This window comes from Bos indicus, chromosome 3, assembly GCF_029378745.1.
Source record: "Bos indicus isolate NIAB-ARS_2022 breed Sahiwal x Tharparkar chromosome 3, NIAB-ARS_B.indTharparkar_mat_pri_1.0, whole genome shotgun sequence".
NCBI classification, from domain to species: Eukaryota; Metazoa; Chordata; class Mammalia; order Artiodactyla; family Bovidae; genus Bos; species Bos indicus.
This window is the reverse complement of record NC_091762.1, coordinates 92,179,020-92,196,051: the sequence shown is the minus strand read 5'-3', so window position 1 is coordinate 92,196,051 and position 17,032 is coordinate 92,179,020. Positions and strand designations below refer to the sequence as shown.

The following is a 17,032-nucleotide window of genomic DNA, read 5'->3' as shown; positions in this document are numbered from 1 at the left end:
CGTCACACCACTGGTGAGCAGCACTGGACCTGTGGCTGGCTAGGCTCTTCATCCTCATCCTCTAGGTCAGCCAAAAGCTCCTACAGCAAGACCCAGCTCAGGAGACGGCCACCAGGACCAAGCATCCAAGAAAGCGGGGTGTCAGAGAGGTCTAGAGGCAGCACAAGAAGAGCTGCTCGCGGGCTCCAGAGCGCAGCAGCAGGGGACGCACAGGCCAGCCTGGAGGCCCCGGGGGAGACGGCTGGCTCAAGTGCCCTGAGCACTTGCTGGACCAACACAGAAGGAAGGACTGAGGAGAGGACCCAGCATGTGGGGCACTCAACCACATGCGCTATTGCACAACTAATGGCACTAACGACCAATTACACACCAATGCACGCAGGGTACCACACAAGCCTGCACCCCGCTCCGGGATCCCAGAGAAAGGAGGATTATTTCTGCTGGAGGGTGGGGCCGTCTGGGGCGCTGACATCTGATCAGACACCATCTGTTATTTTTCTCTAATTGTTCCACATGTGTGAAATTCTGATTCTAAGCTAGAATGTGGACTCTGAAAGGCCAAGACTGCGGTCGCTTCCCCTGCCTCCCCCGACCCCTCTCTCCCCAAACATCCATTCCACAGCAGGGCTCCCAGTGGAGACTGAGGGACCACCGATGGGAGGGACAGACCTTCTGTTTCAAAGAGGAGGTATAAAACCAGTGCTGGGTCCCCATAAGTCTGCTTTACCTGCAGAAGCTCCCTGAGCCCAACAAGAAATCCAGCGGGGTCCACGGGCATTGCCAACACCCCCCGTACCCAGAGTCCCCGGAGTGTCACAAAGACCAGGCTAGGCTCTACTGCACGCTTCCCGTGTCTCCTACACACGTACCTTCTGCCCCCTCGGCAAGCCTGCATGATAGCAATCACCACCCCCACTTGATAGACTGGGAAAACAGGCTCAGACAGAGGGCCCTTGGTGAGGTCAGCGGCAGGCCCACACGGAGTCCTTTCCCACATCACACAGCCCGTAATACCCATTCCCTGCCAACAGTGGCTTGCGACAGAAGCCTCACCAGAATCCTCTGGTATGAATCGGAGCTGCTCAGACGCCCCATCTGTGAGAACCACCACCACCACCAGATCAACTGTGGTTTCCCAGGACCAACTCAGCTAAGGGGCACCCCACACCAGGTGGGGTCACGCACACACACACCACGCTATACCCCAGTTTCTACAGTGACACCCACCTTCTCACTCTCCCGAGGCCTCACCCCCACCCACCCCCCAGCCCCAGCCGAGTTTCCATAGAAGCCCAGAAGAACGCAAACTCCAATTATTCCCTTTCTTGCTTGAATAATGGCCACTTCACAATCCTCCCTGCCCGCACCGGGACCCTCGCCGCTCTGAGCGGGCGCTCAGGCCAGGGAGAGAGAACAAACGGGAGGGGGATGAAAAACACACACAACGGTAAGCTCCAACCCAAACAGAACTAATCCATTCAGAGCCAAAGGAGGCCGAGCAGATGGGAAGCCGGCCTCCCCCGCCCGTCGCCACCCGGGACCGGAGCCCTTGCCGCAGTGTTGTGATTATAAAGGGTGCCCCAGCCGCACGCTCCCAGGGCCGCCCCTGCTCCCAGGCACCCGCGGGCAGCGCCTTCATCTGGCTTGTGTTTAGTGTCCTCCCCCAAATCATGTGCCAGGCAGCAGCACAAACACCCCAGCCTTACCACGCAGCGCAGGAGGGAAGGGGGTTCCAACTCTGTACTTTGCTCTCTGGATTCTGAGAGGACTCTGGGCAGGAGGTGTAAAACACCCCCCTGGAGGGCCCCCAACCCTCCCCACGTGCATGCTGACATCTTCCTGTGAGGGTGTCTGTGTGTCTGTGTTCCCCTCCACCTGCTAAGCGTGAGGGCACCCCTCTACTGCTCAGTACAAGGCAAGGCTGCACACGACATACTCAGATCCACTAAATGAATGCAGATCACAAGTCGGATTAAATACAATATTGACAGTTTTACTCCTTTAAATCCATTCCCTTCTCTAAACTGTAAGCACCCTGAGAGTAGAAATCTTCTCATTCACCAGGATCTTCCCAACAGCTGGCGCTTCATGGATGCTCCGTGTTTACTTGGTAGGCCAAGAAGGACCGTGCACCACCTTGGGCACACTGAAGCTCAACCTACGGAGAGAAATCCACTACTTCAGAGGATGTTAGGGCAGAATGGGGCTTAAATGTCCCTGTGTCACCCTGCTTGCTCACAAGAGGAAGGAGAGTGACTTGTCTGCAGCCAGACCAAATCAGTGTAGGGAATGCAGGACTCGAACCTGGGCCCTGATACCCAGCCCTCCCTGGCTGGGGGAACAGAAAGCTACGGAGACAGCGCTGGCTGCTCAGAAGGAGCGGGTAATCTGGCGGGGCAGACGAGACAGACACACGAAACAATTAGTGAACAAGATAACTGCCAGCCTCACGGTATTATACCCTGATATAATAAAGTACATGCTGTACAACACAATTAGAGACAAGAGGGAGGCACGCCGCACTAATTACACAGGACAAAGAGTTAGCAAACGGGAGTCACAGGGGCGCCAGTGTTGTCACAGAGGGCTCTGGAGGCCGAGGGACCCAAGGTGAGCTTGAGGTAGTGGGTGGGGTGGGGGGGATTCCACCAGGAAGCCTCTCCTGATTACCACCCCCTCCTCTGTGCTCCTGCCAGAGCCCCTGTCCAGAGCGGGCCCATCTCCCTGCCCCTCATGGCCCTTGTGTAGGCAGGGCCTACGAGGTGGACTACCTTGAAGGTCAGCCCAGGGGCCGGGGGGTAGGTCCTGGCACTAAGCCGGCCCCTGGTAGTCACTCAAGGAGTCACTGTTTCAATATAAACAATGACGGATGCTATGTGCTGGATGCTGTGCTGAGTCCCTACATGAGCCCTTCATTCAGTTCTTCCGACAACCCCCATGAGGTGAGGATGCACACTTTTGCAGATAACCAGCTCAGACAGGGGACATCACCCTCCCCAAGGCCCATGCTAATAAAATGGCACAGTCAAGAGACAACATAAGACAAGTCCACCCCTCTACAGACCTCATGCTCTTAACTCCCCACACCCACAGGTCTAACATGGAAGCCCCAGCTGCAAAGGGTGCTAAGTACTTGAAGCACAGGCAATTCAAACTGAGATGCGTAAAATACGGACTAGATCTCACAGACTTGGTATGAGAAGTAAGAACGTTAAATAACTGTAATGATTTTTATGCTGATTACGTCTTAAAATGACAGTATTTCGGACATATGTTCATATGACTAAGTAAAGTACATTCTTAAAATTAATTTTACTTGTTTCTTTATACCTTTTTCATGTGCCTACCAGAACATTTAAGATGACATGTCTGGCTCCCATTGTATTTCTATCGGACAGCACTGCCTCTAAGACATTTGCTCCATGAATGACGATGTAGACAAGAGCAAAGGAGAAAGAAGATGGCATCTCAGGCAAGGGGAAGCCCGGAAAGGGCAGCCGAGGGAGAGAGGGGACAGCCCTGAGCCTGTACAGGATGCCCAGGCAGGGCTGAGATCTGAATATAACCAGGCGAGGGCGTGGCCAGGTGTGCAGGAGCCAGGTGACAGAAGGCATGGAAAGTGGGCAGGGCTCTGACCTGCAGCTTCTGGTAAGAAGAACAGGCAGTAAAACTGCTGTGTGGAGCTGGGAGCCAGGAACAATGACTCCATGCGACTTCAGGGACCTTGAACCAGTCACCCCCATCCACCTGCCTTCCAGAAACCAGCAGCAGTGCCTCAATTTCCTGAGTTTGAGGAATTAGAGAGTTCTAGAGTAGGTTTCCTCTGAGGAGCAGGAAACACACATTCCAAACGGGCACCAGACACGGGGGCCCAGGGCTAGCTACTCTCACATAGAACAGCTGAAGAGGCCTTTCCAAGGAAAAGGGCTGAATGAGGGCTTAGAAAGCAGGGTGGGAAAAGGGTTCAGCAGGTGTGGGGGGTGGGGGGAGGGTGCTCCAGAAAGCCAGGTCATTCCACGCGGAAGATCAGTGTGTGCAGAGGCCATGTGAATAGCAGGCAGCCAGAGGCAGAGAAAGAAGAGCAGAGTCCCAGAGGGGTCGCCGGAGCCAGGCCCCAGGATGTTCTACTAATAGAGAACGCTGTTGGTACAACGTTGAAAGCTGAGCTTTGGGGACACTCTCAGAGAACAGACTGGTCCTCACGCATCAGAACAAGCCCTGGCCCTGGACTGAAGGCTGAGCTGTCCTCTGCTGAGGTGAGCCTTGATCCGCTGTAACTGCAGAGAAGGTGATACAGAAAACCCATACCGCCACCCCCATGGAGAGGCGAGGATGCCCGGGACCTGGTGCCACTCTCAGAGGAGCACTCGCGGGCCAGTACATGCACCACAAGAGACAGGAGAAAGTCTGGGCCAACCACGTCTAGCGGGAGGTAACAAATCCCAGTTCTGATTACATCTGCATGCTGAAAGACATCAGGCTGTCAACTGGGTAAGAAGGAAACTGCTACCTTACTCCCCAGGGTCCTTATAAGGAATCAAGAGATTCAGGAGATGTGAACTACCCGGCGCAGACCCGAGCCCTTCCCCTGGCAATGTCACTGATCCCCCAGTGCCTCCCTTCCCTAGTCCATGGGGTCACAGCACCTGCCTAACATGGCAGGCAGCACACGATAAGCATTCAATAAATAGTAAATTTCCTATTATCAGATGTCACGGCCGAGGAACGGCAAATTAGATCCAGTTAGGAGAGCAGAAACTTACTTTGGTGAGCAGTCACGGGCCCATGGAATGTTCCTAGACACATAAAAAAAGCTTCAAGCTGGAAGCCACTGGCTTCCTTTGCAGGCTGGGCAACTGGGAGTCACAGAGAAGCAGCAAGAGGCCTCAAGTTTGGATGTTTTTATGAAGGATGGGCCACAGGCAGAAGGAAATTCTCTCTTGGTTTCAAGGCTCAAAGAGGGTCATTACTATCTGGTTTTCCATCTAGCAGACTTTTCTCTCCCAGCTTTATCCTTTTTGGCCTGCACCATGTGGCATGTGAGATCTTAGTTCCCTAACCAGGGATCGAACCTGCGCCTCCTGCACTGAAATCTTAACCTATGAACTGCCCAGGAAGATCCTTCTCTCCCGGTTTTGTCCCAAGGCCAGTCACTCTTGCCTGCTAGCTGTTTCCTCTCTGTCATCTATTTATATCTCATCTTCCACGAAGACACCCTTGCATCCTTCTCATGTGTGCAAACTCCCTAACCTCAGGGTCCCATGAAAATGCCATGTTCCTCAGGAGCCCTTCCCAGACGCCCCCTACTATCCAGGCTGGCAGCTCCTGGGTTCCTTTCTTATTCCTTCTTCTGGATGGGAAGCCCTCCCAGGGCTGGACCAAGTCTTGCCTGCACAGAACCCCAGGAGCCTCCCCAGGGAGGCAGAGCTCAGGGAGAGAATGGGAGGAACATGATAAAGCACACCTGGGTGTGTGATAAGCTCTAGCCTGGTGCCGGCCGTATGTCACAGACGAATCCACTGGAGGACCCGGGGAAAGCTACAGGTCCAAACAGGCATAGAGTTTCAGGCCAAGACACCAAGCTCATTATCGGCAAACATCGGGTTATTTGAAACCAGGCTGTGTAACAGAGGGAAAGTGCCATGGCCACAGTGAGGCCTCACTGACCAGCTTCACCCCTAACCTGGGTGATCCTTGAGATGAATGGGAAAGACAGGGGCAGGGCAGAGTGAGGCCAGCCCCCTGACATTGCTTAAGAACTGTTGCTGGGAGTATCGTTACATAGATGATAACCGTAGTGCACTGTTATTGGGTGCTTCCACGTGCCGAGCACTTACTATGATCACTTCTCACGCCAACCCCAAGACGTAAATACTTTAGAAGATCCATTTCACAGTGCAGGAAACTGAGGCTTAGCTTACCGAGGGTCACACAGCGGTAGCTGGCAGAGCTGGTATCTACCTGACACCCACAGGCTCTTCCACTGCGGCCCACCACCATTACTGACCTTGACACTCAACCTGAGGACTCTAATGGTGAAAGACTCAGATAGGATTCCAGCCGCTCCCTGTCCCCACAGCCCCCAGGACGAGAGAAATTCAGGCTTCAAGAGGCCATACTGGCCCCGCTAACTCGGGGTACCCTACGCCCCCATCACATCCTTCTCCTTCTGCTTTTTTGGCCCTAGAACCTGAGGGCACACAGCCTCCTTTGAGGATAATCGCTTCCCCACCCTCCTGGCTGTGCAGCAAATACCCACTCTCCACTCCTAAGTCATCACCTCTTCGACCAATTTTTATACTCACCCTGCATCTCCTCGGCCCTACAGAACCAACCAGTCTTCCCCGTCCTCCACGCCTGATGCAGCCTGGCTGGGACGCTGCCTGGGACCCACCCCACTGTATTGTGCTCAGGGCTGTTTGTCTCCTTGGTGGGCTCCTCGAGGACAGAGACCCTGCCTTCATTTATCTCTGAATCTCTAGTGTTCATAGAATGAGCTAAGCAATATTTTAAAGCACATCTCCCTCCCCAGAGCTGCTCATCAGTAGTTAAAACAACAGAAGAGCAGGACAGGTCACTGATCAGAAGGGCAAGGATTCACCATTAGGTCTGCTCTGAAAATTAAGAATACCAAAGAAAGCGAATTTCCTGGCAGTCCAGTGGTTTGGACTCCATGCTTTCATTCACGGGGCCCAGGTTTCAATCCCTGGTGGAGGAACTAAGATCCCACAAGCTGTGTGGCCCAACCGAAAAATGGCCGTTCCCCCTAAGGAAAAGGCAATCTCTGCCGGTGGCTGTATAGAAAAATCCCACTGGTTTGGAATGATTAGGGATAAGAGATAAAAAGCTGGTCTGATTACCACTGTAACAAAGTTATACCACCCTCTGATGGGCTGTACGAGGCACACACAGAGCATGTAAGCCCATGAAGCATGCCAACTTCCAGCAGCGTAGACCATCAAATAGACTTCATCTTACTGACACTCTACTTTGCTGGGCAAACCTGCCTCCCAAGCTTGGCCTGAGTGAGTGAGGCATGAGTTCTGTATGGAGGGAGGTTATAAAATTTCTACCAGACCCCATCAAACTGAGCTGCCTCCAAACAAGATACATTTTTTTGCAAGTAGCCTAATGAGAGCAGATGCTGCTGCTGAGACAGGCCAGGGGGACTCAACACTGGCCTGCACAGACTTTAGCCACGATGTGGTAACCAGATCACCAAGGAAGCACCAGCGCCCTTTTGCTACAGATAGAGAAAGGAAATGAAGCTGGTTCTCAAAACAGTCAGCCTTGAGTTTCATTGATACCTTGGGAAACGTTCCTACTAGTATGCGAGGCCCATCGCACTCTGAGAAATTATCTGTCCCTTCCACATGTACACAATGGGCTGAGAAAACGCCAGGCAGATGGAAAGTTGCCTTCTCTGCTGCTCACTGTTTCTGACACCACACGGTCACTCAAAGACCCTGGAGTGGTCCCGAAAATCCCTAGATCCCCAAATGCCCTGTGCTCAGAAATAACCCAAAGCTTTAGCCGCTGCCAAGAAAAGGAAAAAGAAAGAAAACCCCAGGAACACACCAAATCCATGTCCAACTCCTTTGCCCCCTGGAACAAAACCCATTGCAGACGCACACAAAGCAGGGTAGGCTGGACAAAGGAGAGGCCAGGTCACACTCGACGAGGCGCTTTCTTGTCGTTTCCAAAACAGAACTGTCCTCTATTAAAATGCTCTTGTTGCTCGCATGTTGGTGCGGGAGGGAGGGGGGCACAAATCTCAAAACAAAAGGCGAGGCAAGGAGGGAGGGGAGGCCCTGAGCGAGCTAGCAAGGGCAGCTTCTTCTCCCCGCACACTTCCAAGCCTTTGAATGCCCACAGACCTCGGCCCGGAGCTGGCAGCTGTCTGTTATTATCCCCGCAACTCCAAGGGCCCCAGCACTAAGGAGCACGTCCCGAGCAGGTGAACGCCATCTGCCCGGCTCTGACGAGATGCCCAGCTCTGTGCCTGCTGCTGCCAGCAGGCCGCGGGGACTTCGGGGAGGTACGGCCAGCCTCCTACCCTCTCTCCGCCCATTCTTCAATGCTTAGCCCGGCTTTCTTCACGCTCCCTGGGGGGCTGCAGGCTCAGTCACTACCTGGCATTTATCGCAGAGGGGGAGCTCTTTTAAAAAACACTTGGTCACCTTTCACAGAAATTTCGTAAGGCATTGAGAGTATGGAGGTTTTTTTCTGGTGGAGGGGGGTAGTTTGCACAGAGTTGGGTATCCACAGGAAAACAGGGCCCATTGACACACCTTCCAGAGGCTCATTTGAAGAAGGGGCTTTAATTAATCTACAAAGAGAAAAAAAGTTTTCTACCTGCCTTTTAAAAAGCACTCCTTGCATTAGCTAACACAGTCCCAGTACACCCCGGCCCATTTCCTCCCACCCCGCTCTGGCTGTTTTAATTGGGGTAAGTGGTTCCCTGATGCCATCTACAAAGTACTAGTCCAGACCTTGGGGAGAACAAGAGCTAAGTGGAAAAGCGGGGCTGGGGCGGGCAGCATCCCTGATGGGAGTCGGGAGAAAGGCCGGGTATCAGGTCCTGCCGGTTCCACTCCTGGGAAGAGGAGCATTCCCCCCCTTACAGTGTTTTCACCGGCTGCTCCGCCAGACAACTGAAATGCCTATAACGTGTGACAGGCAGGGCAAGGTGAGCCCGTCTGCCTGTGAGACTGGGTCTCTGCACTGAGGGCTGATGGCAGCTAGAAGGAGCCAGGTCCCCACCCTCAGCTCTCCAGGGCCTCGAGCGGCTTCACAGGTGTCCCAAGTCACATGTGCTAGGGTCTACTTCCCCCGACGACCACTCGTGACCAGTGACAACACCAAGGCCGAGACTCTGCCGGGAAAGCAAGGAGAGGACAGGCACAGGGAGAGAACGGGTCACCCCAGAAGGGGGCAGCAGAGGGACGGCCCGGCCCTGGGCAGCCCGGCCTCAAGGCAGAAACCCACCAACAGCTCTGAGTGAGAACCAAGGTCCTCTTAGGCTGGAAATAGTCACACGAAGGGGTGGGAAGGGCTGAGCTGGGAACGCGCTCTGCTTATGAACAAAAGCCAGAAAGCAGCAAGGTGGTGTGGAGAACCTGGAGGGCAAAGCTGGGTCCAACCCCTACTGGATTCCCAGGCCCTGGGGGGCGTAGGGGCCAAATGAAGGAAGATAAGCACCCTGCCTGATCTGTGGGGCTGTTGTGGGGCTCATGAAGGACAGGAGAGGCCAAGGGCTTGGAAAACTAAAAGGACTGTACCAACACGAGCCCCAGATTGAGGCTATTCTGAAGAACTCTCATCAGAACACACAAGCCAGACACATAGCCACAAGGATAAGACATGACCGCCATGTCATGTCCACCATCACCACAACTGCTCAGGGAGGGAGCTACAGATCAGTGGGCTATGCAAAGCAGCCCAACTACCTTGAACCCTTCCACCGGCCACCTCCATCCCTACTCCCATGTCTGGTGCATACACAGGTCTGCAGCTAGAGAACGGGCCAAGTTACTGTCACTAGGAAAAAGCAATAAGACAGCACAGAGTCCTGGTGTCATTCTCCCACAGCCCAGGCTCTGCAGCCTCACACCTACAGCAGCCAGGCCTCTCCCTGCAGCTGGTGGAGGCTCTGGGACACATCTGTCTTAGCCTAAACCCAACTGCTTCTCTCCAGCTCTCACTGGCCAATCGGCCTTCCTCATTCTTGTGCAACAAAGCGGCAGCCCACAGGAAAAAGGGCTTCAGCACACACCGCCAGCTCTGAACTTTGCAGTATTTCAAAGGAAAGGGAGAGTGTCTGGGGCAAGTGGTCAGAGGGGGGCTTCTTTTTCCAAGGAGGGTGAAGCTTACAGTGTGCCTGGAAGGACAGGCAGGATTTCATACAGAACCTGAGAACCCTTTCCATACACTTCTTCACAGCCCCCACCCCAAGCAAAGCAAGAGTCGACCGTCCCTGTGCCCCTAAGGCTGTCCCATCAGGACATCACAGATCCTGAGCCCAGCGTTCAGACCAGACCAACCCCCATGCCCGGGGTGCCAGGGCTCACAACCTGCTGGTCCCACTTGGGGACAGTGTACAGCTGAAGCGCCTGGGTGTCCCTTCCGTTGGGAGGAGAGGGGGTGACAGTCCAGCTTCCTGGAAACATCTCCTCCACTCTGAATCCACTTTGGAAAGGCAGGCCCAGGGCGGGCGGAGGCCAGGGAGGGGCTGGGATGGGAACATCCTGTCTACAACAGAGCAGAGTAGGGACTGAGGGCTGCCCACGTGTGCTTCAGGCTCTTTTTTTTTTTTTTCCCTTCATTGAGCAGGAAGTGTTCATTCGACCGACAAACAAGCATCTGGGGGTCGTGGTAGGGTTAGGGCGGTGAAGCCAACCTCTGATTTGTGGAAGTGAACAATCCAAGACAATGGGTGTGTGACAGCAGAGAAATCGGCTCCAGATGCAGGCCAGAGCCAGCTGCCCAGGGACCGATCGGGTAATCAATCCTGTTGATATGTTTATTCTCAAAAAGAAGACCTGGGGGTGGGGGCTGCGGTCACTGCCGATCAGACAATGGAAGGCAGCTGGGAGCAGGGTCCTGTGACCCTCCCTCCTGCCTGCATGGTCTGCAGGTTGCACAGTTCTCTCCTGACTCAGGGCTTCCCTGCTCCCCAGCCAGGAAGAGGATGGGGGTGGGGGAGATGACCACACCAAAGCCTGCTGTGCGCTGGTTTCTGACGGCCAAAGTCAAGTCCCCTGGGGTCCTGTGCCGAAGTGCGAAGGCCCAGATTGCCCCATTCCCCCACGGCTGCAGGCTGCCCATTGCCTCTGTGCAGAGGTCTTAAGCGGATGCTCCTTAGGGTCAAGATAACTAAGTTTCCCTGAACCTCAGGGCAGCAAGCATGAACTCTGGGATTTTCACTTTCCAGGCCTGGAAGGTACCAGAGGGGCCAAGATGTAATATAGGGGCTGGGAGGGGCCTTGCCAGCCAGTTAATAAGGAGCAGAGTTAGGGCCAGCACCCAAATTTCCCCTCCTATTTGAGGGCTCTTCCCAGGAGTTCTCAAAGAGAAGGGAAAGAGCACCCAGCCCAACATGTAACCCTAGACCCAGTCTCCAAGGGGCGACAGGATCACTTGGTTCTCTGGTGAGGGTGGGGGTAGGTGACCACACCATGACAAACCACACCAACCCAATGTGTGTGACACACCCAAAAAAGCTTTTCTGAGGACATACCATGTAGCACAAACTCCGTGGAGAAGCAGTGAATAAAAAGGACTTTCCACTTTACAGACCCACGGGTATAAGAACCCTTCTATATATGTCACAGTGTGACCAAGAGCTGAGGTCCTCAAAAAACTAAAAGATTTGTTAAGCAGATTGTTAAATCGATGGGACTTGGGGCCTGAAACCTCTAATCCTGCTTCCCTGGACAAATATTCTATAACCTTACATTTTTCTTTAGATCCTTCGTAAAAAGGACCTCCAAAGCCTGTAGAGAGAAAGTCTCTGGAGTAGTAGAGGCTACTCTGGAGTAGTAGCGCCTCATTAGGTATTGAGCTCCCCGTCACTGGCTGTATCCCAGTAGGGACTGGGGTGCTGGCTTCCAACATCCCTTCCCAGCATGGAAATTCCATGCAGTCACAAGCCGGCTGAGAACAAACATTGGGTAAGGCAGGGATACTTGTTGATTTGACCAACCTTCCTGCTTGGTAAGGGAAGCCCCCATCGCACAGGGAAGGGAGAAGGGAGTCGAAAATCCAAAGAACAAAAGAACGGGAGAGCTTGTCACTCCAGCCCTGATCATCCATGGCACCGTCTCCAGCCATCTGTCACATCATATAGAAACTCCCTGTGTGATTCTGTCTGCCTGGAGAGACTGCTGGCTCCCATCCATCTCCCTATCCCCACTGAGCCTGGTGCCCAGGAGGCCCCATACACACTGTTGAACAGAAAGATGAACCAGGGCACTCCCAGAGCCTTCTTGTACAGAGGAAGCACCGGCTGTGCCCACTCTCGGGGTTGCAGCTCTCCTGGTCTTCCTTCATCTCCGAGAGCACGGGCAACTCAGGCAGCAACACAAGGGTGCGCCCGCTCTACCTTTGTTCCCTCCAGCCCCCGTCTCTCCTCTCTCCTGGGCGGCTGAGAGTCTCTGGCAGTCAGGGGACAGAAAGGACTCACCACGCTCCCCTTGGCGAGCGAGCACATCGCAGTTGGACTTGGTAGTTAGTACAAAAAGTAGGGAAGTCTGAGTTATAAAATTTTTCATCTAGGGCAAAGAAAGACCTTCCTTTAAATACTTGTTTTATAATCTCCAGTGCAAGTAAAAATGCAGTTACAATAGCCATTTGTCTATTCGAGCATCAGTACACATCAAGATGATCCTTTGGAAAATAATTTGGCAACGGGACACAAGGATCTTGAAAGGAGAGGTTAAAAAAAAAAAAAAAAAAAAGAAAGGAGAGGTTCATACTTTCTGACCTAGTAATTTCACTTCTGGGAATTTATTCCAAGGAAACCATCCAAAATGAAATGCAAAGATGTTCGCTGCAGTGTTATATACGATGGCGGGGTGCGGAGGGGGAGGACAGGAAGGAATATCCAGTAATAGAGGAATAGTTAAATAAAACCAGCCATTAGAGGATAATTAGGAGTAAGTGGAAACACGCTTATCAAAAGAAAAAGCGGCAGACCACAAACACATGCTCAGACCCGGACAGCATTTTGTCCAAGTCTAGAAGTTGTGATAAGATAATGGTAGACTGAATGTTTTCCTTTCACTTTCCAAACTTCCCCTTAAGTTGTCTTTAAAAGACAAAGGGCACCAGACTCAAGGCAGGCGGAGACAAAAACCTGGGTCTCCAACCTGCTTTGAGATGTCGACCTCAAAGCCTCCAGGCCAGGGACTTCAGCAAGGGGAGAAGAGGAAGGGAAGACGGAACCAAGGCAGACAGACCTGGTTTCCAGCCCTGTTAACACGACACCTCCAAGAATGACATTTAACCAACAGGAACCTTCTGGGAATATTGAAATATCCTCCAAAAAACCAAACCAGGCAGGCAGGCTTTATAAATAGTGTGCATGCGTGTACAGAAAGCCATCATTTTCAGTAGAGAGAGAGACAGAGACACCATTCCATTCTCCAACAGCAGCAGTGGCCAACTTTCCACCCCAATCAGCCATCTGGGGCTCAAAGGGAAGGTGTCAGATTGATCACCAGGGTTGGATTAATTTTTTTTTTTCCCTTCTTAAATCCCCTTAACTGAGAAAGCAGCTTGAGCCAATTCTGCTTTTCTCACAGACACCAAAACACCAAGCTATAGTTACACCAGTTCATCTTCACACCCCCAGAGTTTGGGGGAGGGGGAAGATGAAGCTTTCCAAGCAGCTCTCTGCAGAGTCTCACCTCCTGGTGGAGAAGCGGGAAGCCCGGGCTTAAAGGAACAGGATGCTGGGGAAGGACCAGGTCTCCAGCCTTCCCCCACCCCCGAGGTCTCCTCCTGATGAAGCAGGTGACAGTACCTCCCAGAAACCTCTCCAGATCCCCAAGCCCAAGTGTGGAATCTTCGCCACTCCTCTGCTCTCCCACTGTCAAAATTTCTGGATCATTATACTACGTGCACTAACCTGATCTATACCAGTTAATATCTCCTTAAAGCTTATTGAGTAAGTGATGGGAAATAAGTATATCCTGTCCCAGGGCATACCCAGCACCTCCCTCCTATGATTTAATTTTCTACACTCAGCAACCTGATGAGTGAGTATGCCCATTTTATAGATGAGCAAACCGAGGCTCGCAAACACTGCAATTCTGTGGCCAAATATTTAGTATTCTAGGTTTTCAGTGCCACACTGGCTGCTGCAGATCATGCTCAATGGAAAAGAGCTGGGGACCAACCATTATAAGCACCAAGTAAGTATCAAGTGCTTCTATATGTACTCTTTCTAATCCTTATAACAAGCACAAGCAGAGACCACCTCCTCATCGCCAAACTCTGGAAGGGAACACAGGCTCAGAGATAAGCCAACTTAAATCTCACGCAGCTTTCAAGTAATGAGCAGGACTTGAGTCCAGGTCATGGAACTAAATCAGAACCAAGGCCCACGTCCCCATGAATGGCAACTGTTTAATCGTCAAAATTAAATCCCAGGAATGGGACTGTAAACCCGTGTAGCTCCCAGCCAAGCTACACCAGCCACCATGTAGGTACTCAGACGCGCTTTTGTTGGAAAGGAAGGGAGACAAAAACCAGGGAAGGGGAACCCTTGAGGACTCCCCCATGACAGGAATTCTCCTGGAAGGACGGCACTGCCTCAGAGCTCAGCTTCCTGCTACAGAACCCACCCTTAGTCCAACTACTGGAAAGGCCCTTAACGTCCCAGTGCAAGCCCACTCCCTGGGTTACTTGCCTTTAACTCCCTGGGTTACCCAGACCATGCCGGAGTTTGTTAATGATCAATCCTCCAGGCAGGCGCCAGCTTTCCAAAGGGACAATGACCACCTCCAGGAAAAATGGCCCAAAGCAGGTTCTGCATCAATTTATTAGGCTGTAAAACAGGGTCCTGAAGAAAGCGGGGACAGCTAAGACATGGTGTTTCCGGTATTTTTATTGTTCTTTTGTTGGCCCTTCTCTTTGAAGAAGGCAGGTGGTCTGGGACGTCCAAGGAAAGAGCCAACCACAAAGATTAGTGCTGGGGAGACTGGTCTCAAACTCACAGTCTGGACAGACCTCACTATTTTTCAGGCTTTCATAGAAGAGGGGCTCCGTCAGTTCCAGATCTCTGAAATGCAACGACCCCTGCCTCCTGCCACCCACTCCCATACGGGAACCTGACTCATTCCAGGCAGGTGGGAGAGAATAGGACTTCAAGCTCTCTCCAGGGGCTTCCAGTCCAGGGGAAAGGAGATTCAACACAAATATAGGTGACTTCCGGAGGGGTTGGAAAGCACCAAATAAAAGTTATGTGGAAGAAAAGACAATTTCTGAGATGAGAAATGCTGACACCGCCAAAAAAAAAACCAAAAACCAAGGAGGGGAGAGGCCCAACTTCAAAGACAACACGGAACAGGTTTTAAAGGTAATACCCAAGCTGCTGGGCAGTCAGTCAGGATCCTGAGCATCATCCAGGTGCTAGGAAGCTGGGGCAGAGACTGGGCGGGGGCGACAAGCAAATAAATATCTTCAATCCACAGAGGTAAGCTCCAGAGGCTGTCTCGGGAACCAAAGCAACCTGTCGGACGCCTGGCATGTAGGAGGCATGCAACCAGTGAATTCGGGAAAGGGAGGGAGGAGGTGGGGGGAGGGAGGGAAAGCAGGAAGAAGGAGCAGTTTATTCTACCTTGCGGGGGGTCAGGGAAGACGTGCTGGGAAAAGAACTGAGAGCCCAGTTGTCAAGGGACACCTGACCTCCAAGCAAGCAAAAGGAGCGTCCACATTCTGGGCAGAGGGGACGGCACGTGCAAAGGCACGGTGGTACGAGGGAATGTGGCATGACCAGAAGGAGCCCTTCTGGTAATGCCTGAGGGATGAGGAGGCTGTGGGCAAAGGACAGTCTGCTTCATCCTGAAGCAGAGAAGAAAGAGACTCATTGAGATACACAGACATGGGTGCAGCAGGGCCCTATGAACATTTCAGAGGAAACTCTGGCAGCACCTGGCAGTTTCTATTCATCCCAGCGCCCCCGCCCCCCAACACACATACCCTGTTTCCAGATGAGGAAACTGAGGACTCAAGTTGGGCAATCTCTTGCCTGAGGTCAAGTGACTGGATGGTGTCCATCCCTGGCTTCTGTCCCAGGGCTCCCATCCTGAAAGCTCTCACCACATTACCTAAGTATCCCACAGATGCTGCAGGGTAGCCCGACGGCTAGGGGCCTCCGAGGGTCTTCACCTGCCTGGGCCCCAGACTCTTCCTCCTGTGAAAAGTGGGGGCATTGATGTCGACCCTTGAGAGGGGCTTAGCACATCAAATAAAGGATGTGTATCACTCAGCAAGATGACGTGCTTGCACACAATGAGCTCCTACGAGGAGGGCAGACAAGATGCCTTCATTCATTCAAACATCCTTGAGTGTCTACTGTGCGCTGTTCTAATCAGTCAGGGGAGGACAAATTAAAGGGAGCTGGAGTCCATCAAGGTACAAATAGAAAGACTGGCCCTCACAGTGGAGGACTGGGAGAAGGGGGGAATCTGAGTCCTTTGATTTATACAGTGAGGGAATTAGGTAAGCAAGGAAGAGAGTAAAACCATCAAGTTTTCCGCATTGCTTGATGGCTTAAGACATAAAAACAGAAAGCTGGCTGTGAAAGAGGCTGGAAAAATGGAATGCCAACTGCTCTACTGTGCCCCTTCCAAAGCCCTGGGACTCAAAACTTAGCAGGTCTACCCGACACCCAAGGCTGCAGGTGGGGAAGACAGAGGGCACAGATCCATAGGTGTGGTCCTCGCTGCAGCCTTCCCAAGGGGCGGTTTTTAAGATCACTGCACAGGAAGCTTCTGGTCTGGTCACATGTCTCTGCTCTACCCCTGCCCCTGGCTGTCAGGACAGGTTGACCAGGCAAGAGAGAGTTAACACACAGTTCTGACAGTAACAGGTGGTTAACAGAACTGACAAGGACTAAAGAATCTCGTGGACTTGAGGTTTCATGTGGCACGAGGCAAGTGGAATGCATCAGTGGGTTGAGGTGGACGTGCATGCACCCACCAGCGTAGACAGGGGACACCCCACTCTGATCCAGGTCTACACTAAGGCACTGCCCGCCTCCACTTCCCTGGGCCAGAAGGCGGGGCCCTCAAGGGCCCACAAAGTAATTTGGTCTTATCACTACCACCTAATAATGTATCTGGCACATAAATGTAAGACGACACCGACCTAATACCAAACAATAACAGCCAGGCCAAGTCAAGTTAGGTGTCCACTGAACAGATGCAGAAGACGAAGGCCCTTTCTCCTAGGAAGGACAGAAGGAAAAAGCTTTGGACTTGAGAAATGGAGTATTTCCTGCCATATCGATAACCAAGGATGTCAC

At 52.6% G+C, this 17,032-nt stretch overlaps 1 protein-coding gene across 8 annotated transcripts in view; it reads right to left on the bottom strand.

Moving 5' to 3' along the window:
* SSBP3 (single stranded DNA binding protein 3) overlaps nt 1-17,032 on the bottom strand; it is a 166,206-nt gene that overhangs the window by 68,691 nt on the left and 80,483 nt on the right. Inside the window, exon 1 of one of the 8 annotated variants that reach the window (XM_070786488.1) lies at nt 1,707-1,960. The exons of the other annotated variants lie outside the window; for them this stretch is intronic. Within the exon in view, the coding sequence (XP_070642589.1) occupies nt 1,707-1,835 (129 nt within the window). The 5' untranslated portion in view covers nt 1,836-1,960. Of the gene's footprint in view, nt 1-1,706; nt 1,961-17,032 lie in introns of those variants that run through there. 8 annotated transcript variants of the gene reach the window in all.